The sequence below is a fragment of the Protobothrops mucrosquamatus genome, unplaced genomic scaffold (genome assembly GCF_001527695.2).
Source record: "Protobothrops mucrosquamatus isolate PMUCROS unplaced genomic scaffold, P.Mucros_1.0 scaffold899, whole genome shotgun sequence".
Lineage (NCBI taxonomy): Eukaryota > Metazoa > Chordata > Lepidosauria > Squamata > Viperidae > Protobothrops > Protobothrops mucrosquamatus.
This window is the reverse complement of record NW_015387151.1, coordinates 215,199-227,206: the sequence shown is the minus strand read 5'-3', so window position 1 is coordinate 227,206 and position 12,008 is coordinate 215,199. Positions and strand designations below refer to the sequence as shown.

Here is a 12,008-nt window from a genome sequence, read left to right as displayed (position 1 = left end):
TTTTTTACAGTTTTAACAATGTAGCCATCCACAACCGGAAGGAAAGTAAAAGTATCTCTTTAGCACAAAGAAGCGGCAAACCGCAGCCATTTTTTTTTCTCCAAAAAATAACTTTCGATTTTCAATCCTTGAGAAGAGTGCTTAAAAGTCTGAGTCAAAGTTTTAAGTTCTTTATAAAAGATCCAGACTTCCTAGTTAGCTCCGTCTGTGAAAAATACTCACAATTTAATTCGGGAAAAAAACAGAAGTGGAGACGGCGTCTGGCTTCGCTTGCAGCGAAGACGTCCTGATCTGCGGAGAAGCTCTGAGCTCCGGAGGAGTTCTCACCTTCACCTCGCTGGGAACACCCAGGGAGGCTAGGGAACTCGACTCCTACTCACGAGCAAGCTCTCCTTCTCTCCTTTGCCCGGAGAGAAGTTTCAAAGCGCCAAACAGCTGTTAAGCGCTGTTTCAGCACTTTTTACGCAGTCCTGAACGGGAGGCTGTCAAAACAACCCCCTTCGGCAGCCGCCGAGCCACCGAAAGCCCCGTTACTTACAAAATTTAAAGCATAAAATAAAATAAAAAATTGAAATGAAATAATAAAATTAAAAAAATAAATAAAAATAAAACTAATAGCAACAATGGCGCATTGGAATATCTGCAAGAAATACCATTTTCCTGCAAGCATGAACTGGTGGGACCACCAATTATACAGAGTAATACAGGTAGTCCTCAACTTATGATTACAATTGAGCCCAAAATTTCCATTGCTAAACAAGGCAGTTGTTAAATGAGTTTTGCCCCATTTTATAACCTTTTTTGCCACAGTTGTTAAGTGAATGACTGTAGTTGTTAAGTTAGTCACATGGTTGTTAAGTGAATCTGATATCTCCATTGATTTTGCTTGTCGGAAGTTTGCAAAAGGTGATTATACAACCCCAGGATGCTGCCATTGTCATAAGTGTGAAAAAGAGTCATATGCCACTTTTTTCAGTGCCGTTGTAACTTTGAATGCTCACTGAACAAATGGTTGTATGTTAAGGACTACCTGTAGAAAATGAAGAAGCTAAAGTATTCTGGGACTTTACAATTCAACCAAACAAGCACCTGCCACATAATATCCCAGACTTAGCCATTGTCAATAAGAAGACAAAAAAGGCTGGATAGTGGACAATGTAGAATCTGGAGACCGGTAGAAAAGAAGAGAAAGAACTGAAGAAATGCATAAAATACAAAGATCTGCAAATAAAAGCAGAACAACTGTGGCAAAACATAGCAAAGATAGTACCAAGGGTAATAAACACCTAGGGTGTAATCCCAAAACAACTAGAGCATTACTTGAGTACCATCAGCATTGATAAAATCAGTCAATTGCAAAAGGCAGCTTTACTTGGAACAACTTACATCCTGTGACAATAATTTTAACACCATACAATAACATCTGCCTATTGGGAAAATCTCAATAGGTGGACAAAAATGCTAAATCCAGTTTAAACATCTGGCTCACAGTGCAACAAAATAAAATATTAAAATAAAATAATATTACCAAGTCTGATTGTTTAAAACTGTTAGGTGCTTACTTCTTCTATAGTGCTGTCTGAAATTCCATAGCAGCCAATACGAAGATCACTTAAATTACTATCCAGGTTTCTCAGAAGAGACTGATAGGATGAAGAGACTTTACTGGTAAATGGAGGAAGTACATAGATAAGTTCTCCACCAATATCTTCTCTGAGATATGCTTTTGGAAGATGAGCCTGTATTGTGGCTGTCACAGCAGAGGTATTGCATTCTTCTGCTACATTCAGAGCTGAGCTCTGGAGAAACATAAGGGGATAATAAATACCATACAGTGAGATTTTAATTTTCATAATATACTATGAAACATGATACATGAGAAGGAAATTAAGTTTGAAACAACTGAATAAAACTATATTCAGGCATCCTGAGTACATCACTAAATTGTATCTGCTAGTTGGTGGACATAGACAGCAGTAAATTGGCGCAATTTAAGTCTCTAGATTAGATATCCTAATTTGCATAGGCTTTGGGCCAAAAAATTCAACATGGGAAATAAGTGAGCTTCTTTATGGAGGACATTTGGTTATGGAGTATAGCAGCAAAGAAGCAGATATCTTTAAACTATATTTTCTCACGATGGCCTTTGAAAAAGAGCCTTAGTAAGATTTTAGCAGTTTGCTTTAACAATATTGGATTTTAAATATAAGTATCAGCACATTGAACAGAATTCAAAATTTAATAGGTACCCAATGAAATTCTTTTAAAATATGCATAATATGTACAAATCTGGTCATGCCAAATTTGATATTTTTGAAATTTTTGATAATGTTTTCATTAATTCTGTTTTAAAATGCCATACAATGCACATATTTAAATACATGTACTTTCTTTTAAACACATATTTATAAGATACTGTCAAGATTGAATTGCTAAGATGCTTGCTGCTCAACTTGCCATAGAAACAGGGAGAGGGGAATCTTGGGAGGAACAGGATTTTTAAGAAGCTGTCTACGGACCATGAGAACCAAGGTCACAGAAGCAGGTGTCTGAAGGAGAAGTGGACCGTTCTCATAATAAACCAAAGAAATATGATTGGGCAATGTGAATGTCAAGGTTCCGACTAGCGAACCCAACCAAGCAAACTTCTCTGAGACTTTTCAGGCTCTTAATGCAAAGCTTTATTGAGTATACCATATCTGCACATATGAAACTAAAACCAGCTCTGACCAGACCTCACCCAAATCACTATAGTAAAAGCATTGTCTTCTTCCTCCTCCCTCTGGGTCAGGTCACGTTGCCCAATCAAGTTGAAAAATATTGTTGAGAGAGAGCACTTCTAGACCCGGCCAGACACCTGGCAATTGTCCTTGGTTCCCATGGTCTACTTCCTTAATCTTTGAAGTCTGCATTCCAAACCTCTCCCCTTCTCCCGAGCTTGTTGACAAGTTGAGAAGCAATGTCCATTGCACCAGCAAGACTGGGCTTCGAGACTTGACAGTGAACAGTGGGTGGGGGTTATGGTTATTGTTAACTAACCAGATTTTCACGTGGGAAATTCACGAGCTCATTTTGCTTCTTCAGTACCAAGATATGTATTCAATAAACTTTATTTTTATGGCACCTTGAAACCGTAGAGTTTCCTCAATGTTGAATTCGCTAGTCGGACAGTTGACAGATACTTTGATAAGTTTAAATTATACCACAACATTTGGAAAAGTGAAAACTTTGGTGGATAATTAAGTTCCCATCCATAGAGCCCAAGTGAACAGAGAACAGCTAAAAAGAGCAGACTTTGCAGAAGCGCTGCTCTCCTGAATAATCTAATTAAAAGCCTTAAAAAAAATCCTGCAACCACAGGGAAAAAAATGAATGGAGGAAAAGACTGACTTGGAGAGAAGAGAAATCTTGGAAATCAAACATTTATTTGGATGCAAAGTTTATTCTGGTGAGTTCTCTTATGCAGTTTCCTTTGTTTTCCTAATGACAACACAGTGCAGCATTGAAAACATTTTCTTTATATAGACTGAACTGTTTTTCTTCAATATTGACTGCATAGTCCTTTTTACCATTAACAGAGTATACTTACATAGACATAAATGCAAAATGAATTAGGTACATATCTGTTTGCATGAGTGTTCCTTTTCCCTCTCTCTCTTTCTAATGAATTAAATACAGATCTGTTTGCAAGAGTATTTTTTCTCTCTCTGTATATTTATACGGATGTATAAGGATTACAATCTTTACTAACTAAATAATCATGAATGAATTGAATATGATTTTTTATATATGTTGAATGATAATGAGAAAACTGAGCGATCCTTTTAAAAAGTTGTTTACAACTATTGTAAAGTTTTGCTGCTGGATCGTAAATTTTTATTTCTATTGGTAAGCTTTTATTGCCCTGAGCTGCTTTGAGCTACCATTATCATTCTACCTCCTTTTGTGGATTACAAATAGTCCGAGACTGCTATATTTTTTTACAATATTTTTAAATATTTTTGTGGACCACCTTTGTTATTATCTTTTTATATATTGTATAATCTTTTTTTATATTAACAAGCTGACATTTCATTTTTTTACTCTCAGCTGAGAAATTTTTTTCTTTTCAGCTGAGATTTTGTTTTACTTTCCAAATTTTATTCATCTGTCATTTTCACTACATGTGTGGATTATAAACTATATCAAGAGGGCAACATCAAGATTAGCCACAGGAGGGAACAAAAGGATAATTTAGAACTCCCAGAATAAAGGTAAAATTTCCTGACAGTGTAAACAATTAACCAGTGGAGAAGCTTGACTTCAGAAATTGTGAATGCCCATCACTGGAGGTTTCTGAGAGGATATTGGACAGCCATTTGTCCAGAATTGTATAAGTCTCTTCAGCTCTGTTACTCTATTATTCTAGAAGACTAACTTTTAAGAATAGAAACTTCAGTTTAAATTTTCTTTTTTAAACAAAAATATTCTAAATTTTGGGAATTTTGAAAATAAATTTCTAGAATTTTTTAAATTTAGAAAAAAATCCTTTTAACAGGGCAGCTCAGGTGGCCCAGCTGAGAGATGAAGAGACAGGCCAGCTGAGAGACAGAGAGGTGGGCCAGTTGAGAGGAGGAGAAGTGGCTCAGTGGGCCAGCGACCCAGCCCAGCAGCTGAGCAGAGGTGGTGCAGTACAAACAGAGGCCACAACAGCAGTGAAATGGAGCTAAGTGGCAGCAGACCAGCGGTTGTGAGCAGCACCGCAGACCTTGAGCAGCAGCAGTGTAGAGCTAAGTAGCAGAGGAGTGGAGTGTCGACAGCAGTGGCTGAGAGCAGCATGGCAGACCAGCAGTGGACCAGCTGAGCAACGGCTAAAGGGAGCCGAGCACCCAGATCAGCACATCGTACCTGAAAATGCCAGCAATGGCCAGGCAGCTGAAGGGCAAGAAGGCAGGGAGGAAAAGGATAAGTACGAAACACATGTGGACAGCCAAGAAAAGGATAAACTTTCAAGGCAGGGAGTAGAGGATTAAGAGCAAAGCATCTCCTACAAAACAGCCTGAGAATTCCAACAAAAAGAAGTGCATATTACTTCATAAAGGGCCAAGAACTTTTGTAAATTCTTAAATATTTAAAATCTCTGATTTTGTAAAAAAAAAATTAAAAAAATTACATTTTTTAATGTTAAAATTCTTTTTTCAATTTTTAATCTTTCAACTCTTAAATATCATTTTTAATTTTAAATTCTTTTTCAATTTTATAAAAAGTTATTTTTTCATTTTTTTACAATTTTCAATTTTTTTTCAATTAAAAAAAATTAAAAAACAGTTTAAATTGGTAACAATCTAAGAGGGGAAAAAATAATTACGGAAAAAGAAACAGCCACTTCAAAACAGGGAAGATAGTGATGAATTTTTCAAGACAGAGAACAAAGGGCCAAGAACCCTTGTAAACTATTGTAAACTGATATTTCACAAGAGAGAAAATACTTAATTTTTAGAAATTTTTATTTTTTTAACAACAAACAAAAGTCATGGAAATAGAGACTGACATTATAGTGACTTGCAAAATGTGTCATATGTTTAAGCTTATGCCCACAGAAGACCCAAACTATGTATGTATTAGGTGTAAATTATATGAATTACTAGAAGAAAAAATAAAAGGTCTAGAGTCAACTTTAGCAACTCTGAAACTCAATGAACAAGCAAGAAATCCCAACCTAAACAAGATTACATCAAAATAAAACACAATAGGGAGCAAACAGCTTCTAAAAAATGACCCCATATGTAAACATAAAGAAGAAAACTGATACACCAAATTGAACAGAATAGGGAAGAAACAGCTTCCGTAAAAAACAACCTTATGAACCTAAAGAGGAAGACTGATGGAAACATGTTAGAAGAAAACAACCAAGAGCTCTACCTTAGCTCACTCCAATGAAGCCCCTCTGGAACTGAACAATCACTTTCATAGCCTCCCCCAGAAGAAAATATGTAGACACCCATAACAGAGCAATCATCAATAGTTTCTAAAAAAGAGGCACAATCCAGTATTCCTGTGACAGGAAGAAAAATATCCCAGACTTCCCTAAGAAAAAAAGGTGAATATTGGTAATAGAAGATTTAATCTCTTCTTATTGTTTTTAGATTCATTGTTGTATCATTTGTCACCACGTGTAAGAGAAGAAAGGGGTAGTGATACATGGAGTTGATTATTTTAGTAAGATACTCAGTTACATCTTTGATTTTTCCTCCAGGGAGACAATATACCTCCCAAACCCTAAGAATTAGAATTAGCAAGAACGTTCTAAAATAATCAACCCCATGTATTACTACCCCTTTCTTCTCTTAAACACGTGGCAACAAATGACACAACAATGAATCTAAAAACAATAACAAGAGATTACAAACAGTTAGAGAAGAAAGTTAAAGAATTAAGAGCACATATGGTGTTTTCATCTATACTTTCAACAAAAGGCCAACATCCAATGAGGGAGCAAAGGATTTTAGAAATGAACCACTGGCTTAAAAACTAGTGTGGTCAACAGAACTTCAGCTTCCTAGACCATAGTCTACATTACCTATATGAAAGGCTACTAGCAAGGGATGGACTGCACCTCATAAGAACTGGAAAGAATATATTCAGAAAATGACTGGCTTATCTTATCAAAAGGGCTTTAAACTAAAATTGAGGGGGGAGGGGGCAATTTTCACAACCTTTAGAACTTAATTCCAAGCAAAACCCACTGGATAATCAATCCTATAAGGAGGTAGGGAGTACAGAGAAAGAAGAAAGAAAAAAAGAAAAACATAATGAAGTAGAGAGTGATGGGAAGGATGGAAATCCTAATTACAAAGTAGGAGATATAAGAAACATACTCAAGACCCATAAAGGACTCAAATGCTTATACACTAATGCTCAAAGTTTAGGGAACAAACAGGGTTAACCTGAAGTATTAGTACAGGAAGCAGATATGAAATAATTGCCATTACTGAAACTTAATGGGATGAAACTCATGACTGGAATGTACTGATGGAAGGATACAAACTATTCAAAAGCAACAGACCAACACCAAACTCCTTATGGAAATAGTTGAGAAAAGGTTTTCTATGTTACATGACATAATAAAAGAGATGAATGAAAAATCCAATAAAATTTTTGAATTATTAGTATCAGAGTTAAAACAAACCAAAAATGTTAAACATATACAGATTAAATTGGATGAGACAGACACAATCTTAGACCTTCTTAATTAAAATTTATTGTTATTGGATTTGAAACAGAATGAAGGTTTTTTGTGTCTTAAAGGAATTCCTGAACAAATTTGCTATTTAAGCGATGTAATTGTAACAGAAATGACTCAATAATTTAATGATGAGAAAGTAGACTTCTCTAAAGAAAGAGAAAAAATTTACAGAATAAACTCAGCATTTGCAGCCAGAAGACAATTGCCAAGAGATGTTATGATCCAATTTATAAGAAAATCTATTAAAGAGCAAGTAATTCAGAAACATTACCATCAGAGATTTAACATTTCTGGAAAAGAGGTGCAAATATTCAGAGAAATTCCAATTATATTATTAAGGAAACACAAAGAATATTTTTCCATGACAGATCTCCTGAAACAAAATAATATTCCCTTTTGCTGGAATAAGCTGGAAGGGTTATCTTTACCTTTAGAAAACAATGGTATAGACTAAACTCAGTTCTTACAGCACAAGACTTTTTGGAAAAATACGGATCAGAACTACATTCAAAAGATTATTCAAAAGATAAAGATTGGAAAGAAAAAGATAAAAGCAGGTCTGATGCTTATCAAGGACAGGCTGTGGAGATGGGAGCCTCAACAGGAATCCCTCATTTGCACGATTCTGACATGGAATGTTAATGGGGCAAATTCCCCACAAAAGAGAAAAACGTTATTTCATTATTTGGAAAAAAGTAAACCATGATATAATATGTTTGCAAAAAACTCATATTAAAGAGACTGAGAAACAGTATTTAACAAATAACATCTTGGGTCTGGAATTTATTTCTGCTAATTCAAAGAAAAAAATTAATGGGTAGTTTTGTATATAAAACCCCAATTACATCCACATTTATCGTTTGCTGATGATCAAAGCAGGTATGTAATTGTGCAAAAAGGGAATAAAATCTATTGTGGTTAGGATTATATACCTCACACCAAGAAAAAGCCAAGTTTTTTAAACATCTGTCTGAACACTTATTCTTCTATTCTTTTCAGTATTGGTGTGTAATTGGAGATTACAATGGGGTTAGTAACCCCACAACTGGATAGATCAGCTGATAAAGGAACTGAAGAAATACAAAGGAAACCGCTCCAAACTTTTTTCAAGCAGACTGATATTTAGGTTTTATCGATGTTTGGAGGTGTAAAAATGGACTAACAAAAGACTTTACCTTCTTTTCAGACAGACACAAATCCTTTCCTAGAATTGATATGATTTGGATTACAAAAAATCTACTTCACAAAGCAACTAAAGTTATTATTCTTATTATTCTTCCAAAAACTTCTTGGGAGAATAATCCAGTGTCTTTATATCTTAGTATTTTAAACGGATACTAAATAAGTTTGTTTTGCAGAGATTGTTAAAGAATGTTGTGGGGAAAAATTCATGCGCAGCAAACTGCCATGGTTTCCCCCCCACAAACCTCATAATTCTATAACCTCTTGATACCCTTTGTCCTAATGAAGCAGCCAGAAGGTCATATCCTTTTGACTTAATGCTTCACCTACCTAAACAGATAATATGCTTAAGTTTCTTTCTATCTCTTCCTGTCTTTGTTAGTTCATTCTGCTTTTCATCTCCCTGTATTTGTTCTTACCTGATCTTTGACCATGTAATGTGTTACTAGAAAATAGATGCTTACATGAAGACATTTTCCAATGAAGAAACCTTTGTCAGCATCTAATGGTTAAGCTGTGTTTGTAACAAGTATATAAGAAGCAATAAACTCAGAGTTTGTCAAGCTGTGTCCTGCAGCTTCAAACCTCTGCTCAAGACATGCCTGCGTCTTTGTCTTAGCGTCATACAGAATGTAAACAGATACTTCAAGACTATTTTAATTATAATTTAGGTAAGGAAACCAATTTGACAACAGTTTGGGATGCTTGTAAGGCTGTGATATGAGGACATTTTATACAATACAATATAGCAATTAAGAGGAAGATGGAAGAAAAAATCCAAAATGTGTTACAAGACATTAAACTGAAGGAGAAGAAACTCCAGAATTCACCATAAGATTCTAGCATACTTAATCAACTAAAATGATTGTAACAACAAATATCTTTGTTGACTGTTTCAGATATTGAAAAGAAACTTAAATATATGAAACAACACTTTTTTGAACATTCAAATAAACCATGGAGATGGTTGGCATATAAACTAAGATGATAACCAAGCTTCAAGAGGGGAATAAGACAACAAAAACATTCAAAGACTATTTTGGAATTATTACAAAATTTATATAAAGAACAAGAAATCTCTTTAGATACCATGGAGGAGTATATAACAACTAAAAATCTTCCTAAACTATTGGAAAACTACAAGCAAATTTTGAACAGTCCAATAACAACTTTTGAAATAACAGAAGCAAATAAAAGAGCTACAACAGGCAAAGCTACGGGACCAGATGGCCTATTGAGTGGATTTTATAAAATTGTTGAAGATCAACTACTTCTTCCGATAAAGGACAATGAATTGTATTCTACAAGGATGCCTACATTGCTTTAATACCCAAAGATGGACTGGATTTAACTTCTGGGAAGAATTACAGGCCAATTTCTCTCCTTAATAACGACTACAAACTCTTTACATCTATTTTAGCTGAAAGACTTAAAAAGTTTTACAGGAGTACATACATGAAGACCAGTGTGGTTTTTTACCTAAAAGACAACTAAAAGATAATGTAAGAGTAATCTTGAATAGCGACAAACAAATTGCATTAATCTTTCTGGATGCAGAAAAAGTGTTTTCCAACTTGAACTGGGGCTTTATGTTTAAAATAATGGAAAAGATGGAATTTGGATTGGGTCTGAAGTCAATCTATACACTCCAGAAAGCTTGGATCATGATGAGTGATTTTACAAAACCATGTGAAATCCAGAAGGGAACAAGACAGGGGTGTCCTTTATCCCCTTTATTATTTATTCTAGTGTTGGAACTGTTAAGTAGAGATATTATACAGGATAACAGTGCAAAAGGACTACAAATTAAAGTGTATAATTACCAATTATGTGCATTTGCTGATGATTTGATATTGATTGTGCAAGACTTGCTAGAGAACATTGAATACGTTATGAAGAAGATTAAAATATTTGGAGAAAAGTTAGGCTTGAGAATAAAAAGATCAAAGATGACAATACTAAGAACATAAATGTGGAAGATCAGAAGAAATTGGAATTTAAACTGGTTTTAAAGCTGTGACTTGAGGGTGACTCTCATTGAGGAAACTTCTAAGCTTTACAAAAATAATTACGGTAAAATATGGAAGGAGATAACATTGGATTTAAATAGATGGCAAAAATTAAATTTGTCATTAATGGGAAGAATTTCAGTAATTAAAATGAATGTACTACCTAGAATGTTATTTATTTTAGACTATACTGATATTGATTAGAGGTTCCACTTTCAAACAGTGGCAGAAAGATATATTTAAATTTATTTGGTAAAATAAAAAAAACAAGAATTAAATCTTGTAAGTTGCTACAAGATTCTAAAGATAGAAGAGGTCTGGATTTACCAGATCTTAGATTATATTATGATGTTTGTTGTCTGGTATGGTTAAAAGATTGGATAACTTTAAAAGGTTTTGATTTGAGATTTGGGTGGCATGCCTGTCTGTGGTATGATAAAGTAAAAGTTAACTCTGGTTTTAGGATTCATACTATTAGGCAATCGATTGCATGTGTATGGTGGAAGTATGAAAGAAGATTAGCTACTAAAGTGCCACTTTGGCTATCACCTCAGGAAATGTTACATAGAACAATGATGATATCAGAATGTAAATGGATGACATATCAAGATTTACTGATATTTGAAAAAGAGGGATTTAAGATAAAGACAAGAGAACAATTAGTAAGTGAAGGATTTGCTTGTGATTGGTTTAATTATTATAGAATTTTTGAAAGATTTAAATTTAATAAAAAAGTTTTGTTTTCACAGGAACAAAATCTGAACTGGACATTAATTTATGTTCTAGAGATGACCACTTGATTTCTAAAGTATATAAAAGATTACTCAAGATGAACCTAGAAGATGAAAGAATGTAGGGTAAATAGTAAAAAAAAATTGGATACAATATATTGCTAGATAAATGGGAGAATGTATGGATAAATGGACTAAAATGGACTATTCTTTCTAGTTTTCTTTGTTTCCTCTATCGCTACAATGTAACTCTTTCGCTGTCTCCACATACACATTCCTTGAACTGTCTTTCCCCTTGATGTCAACTCGAAGGAGGGGGAAGAAAGGAATGCACCTCTGGGCATTTGGTTTATCTCCTCTTTCAGAAGGGAAGGTGCGAAAACACAACAAATATTGCTACAAGCCTGAGACAGTCTAGCATTATCAGCTTTTTCCTACAACGGACTTAACATCTGGGGATTGGCCCATTTGAACTGACCAGATGAACTATTGGGGTGGGGTTTGCTTGGGATACTTTTAACCCTCAGATCCTGTCTATTATGCCTGCTATCAGCTTCTCCTAATAAAAGTTCCTTTTGGAAGAAACTTCTTCCATGAGTTCTGCTTTCTTAGGATGAGGTATTGAAGTGGGCCCTAACATTAGACAGGATCTGCAGTAATAGTCAGCCAGAAGGAAAGCCCTTACCAGGGACTTGGCAAAACATGTCAGACAATGGAATAGAAAGAGAGGAACCTGCCATGGGGGGGGAATCCTCCTGCCGAGCAGACTTCTGCAAATACTCCAGCTCTGGATCCTCAAGCTCCTCGGAAGAAGAGGTGGTGACAGAACGCCACCACAAGCCCAAGTGGTCAATGGGCGTT

The 12,008-nt window shown here is 35.0% G+C and overlaps 1 protein-coding gene across 1 annotated transcript in view; it reads right to left on the bottom strand.

The window, feature by feature from the left end:
- The window catches only part of ABCA12 (ATP binding cassette subfamily A member 12), a 226,544-nt gene that overhangs the window by 74,219 nt on the left and 140,317 nt on the right, over nt 1–12,008 (bottom strand). Inside the window, 1 exon segment of the mRNA XM_029284752.1 lies at nt 1,563–1,799. Coding sequence (XP_029140585.1) covers nt 1,563–1,799 — 237 coding nt within the window.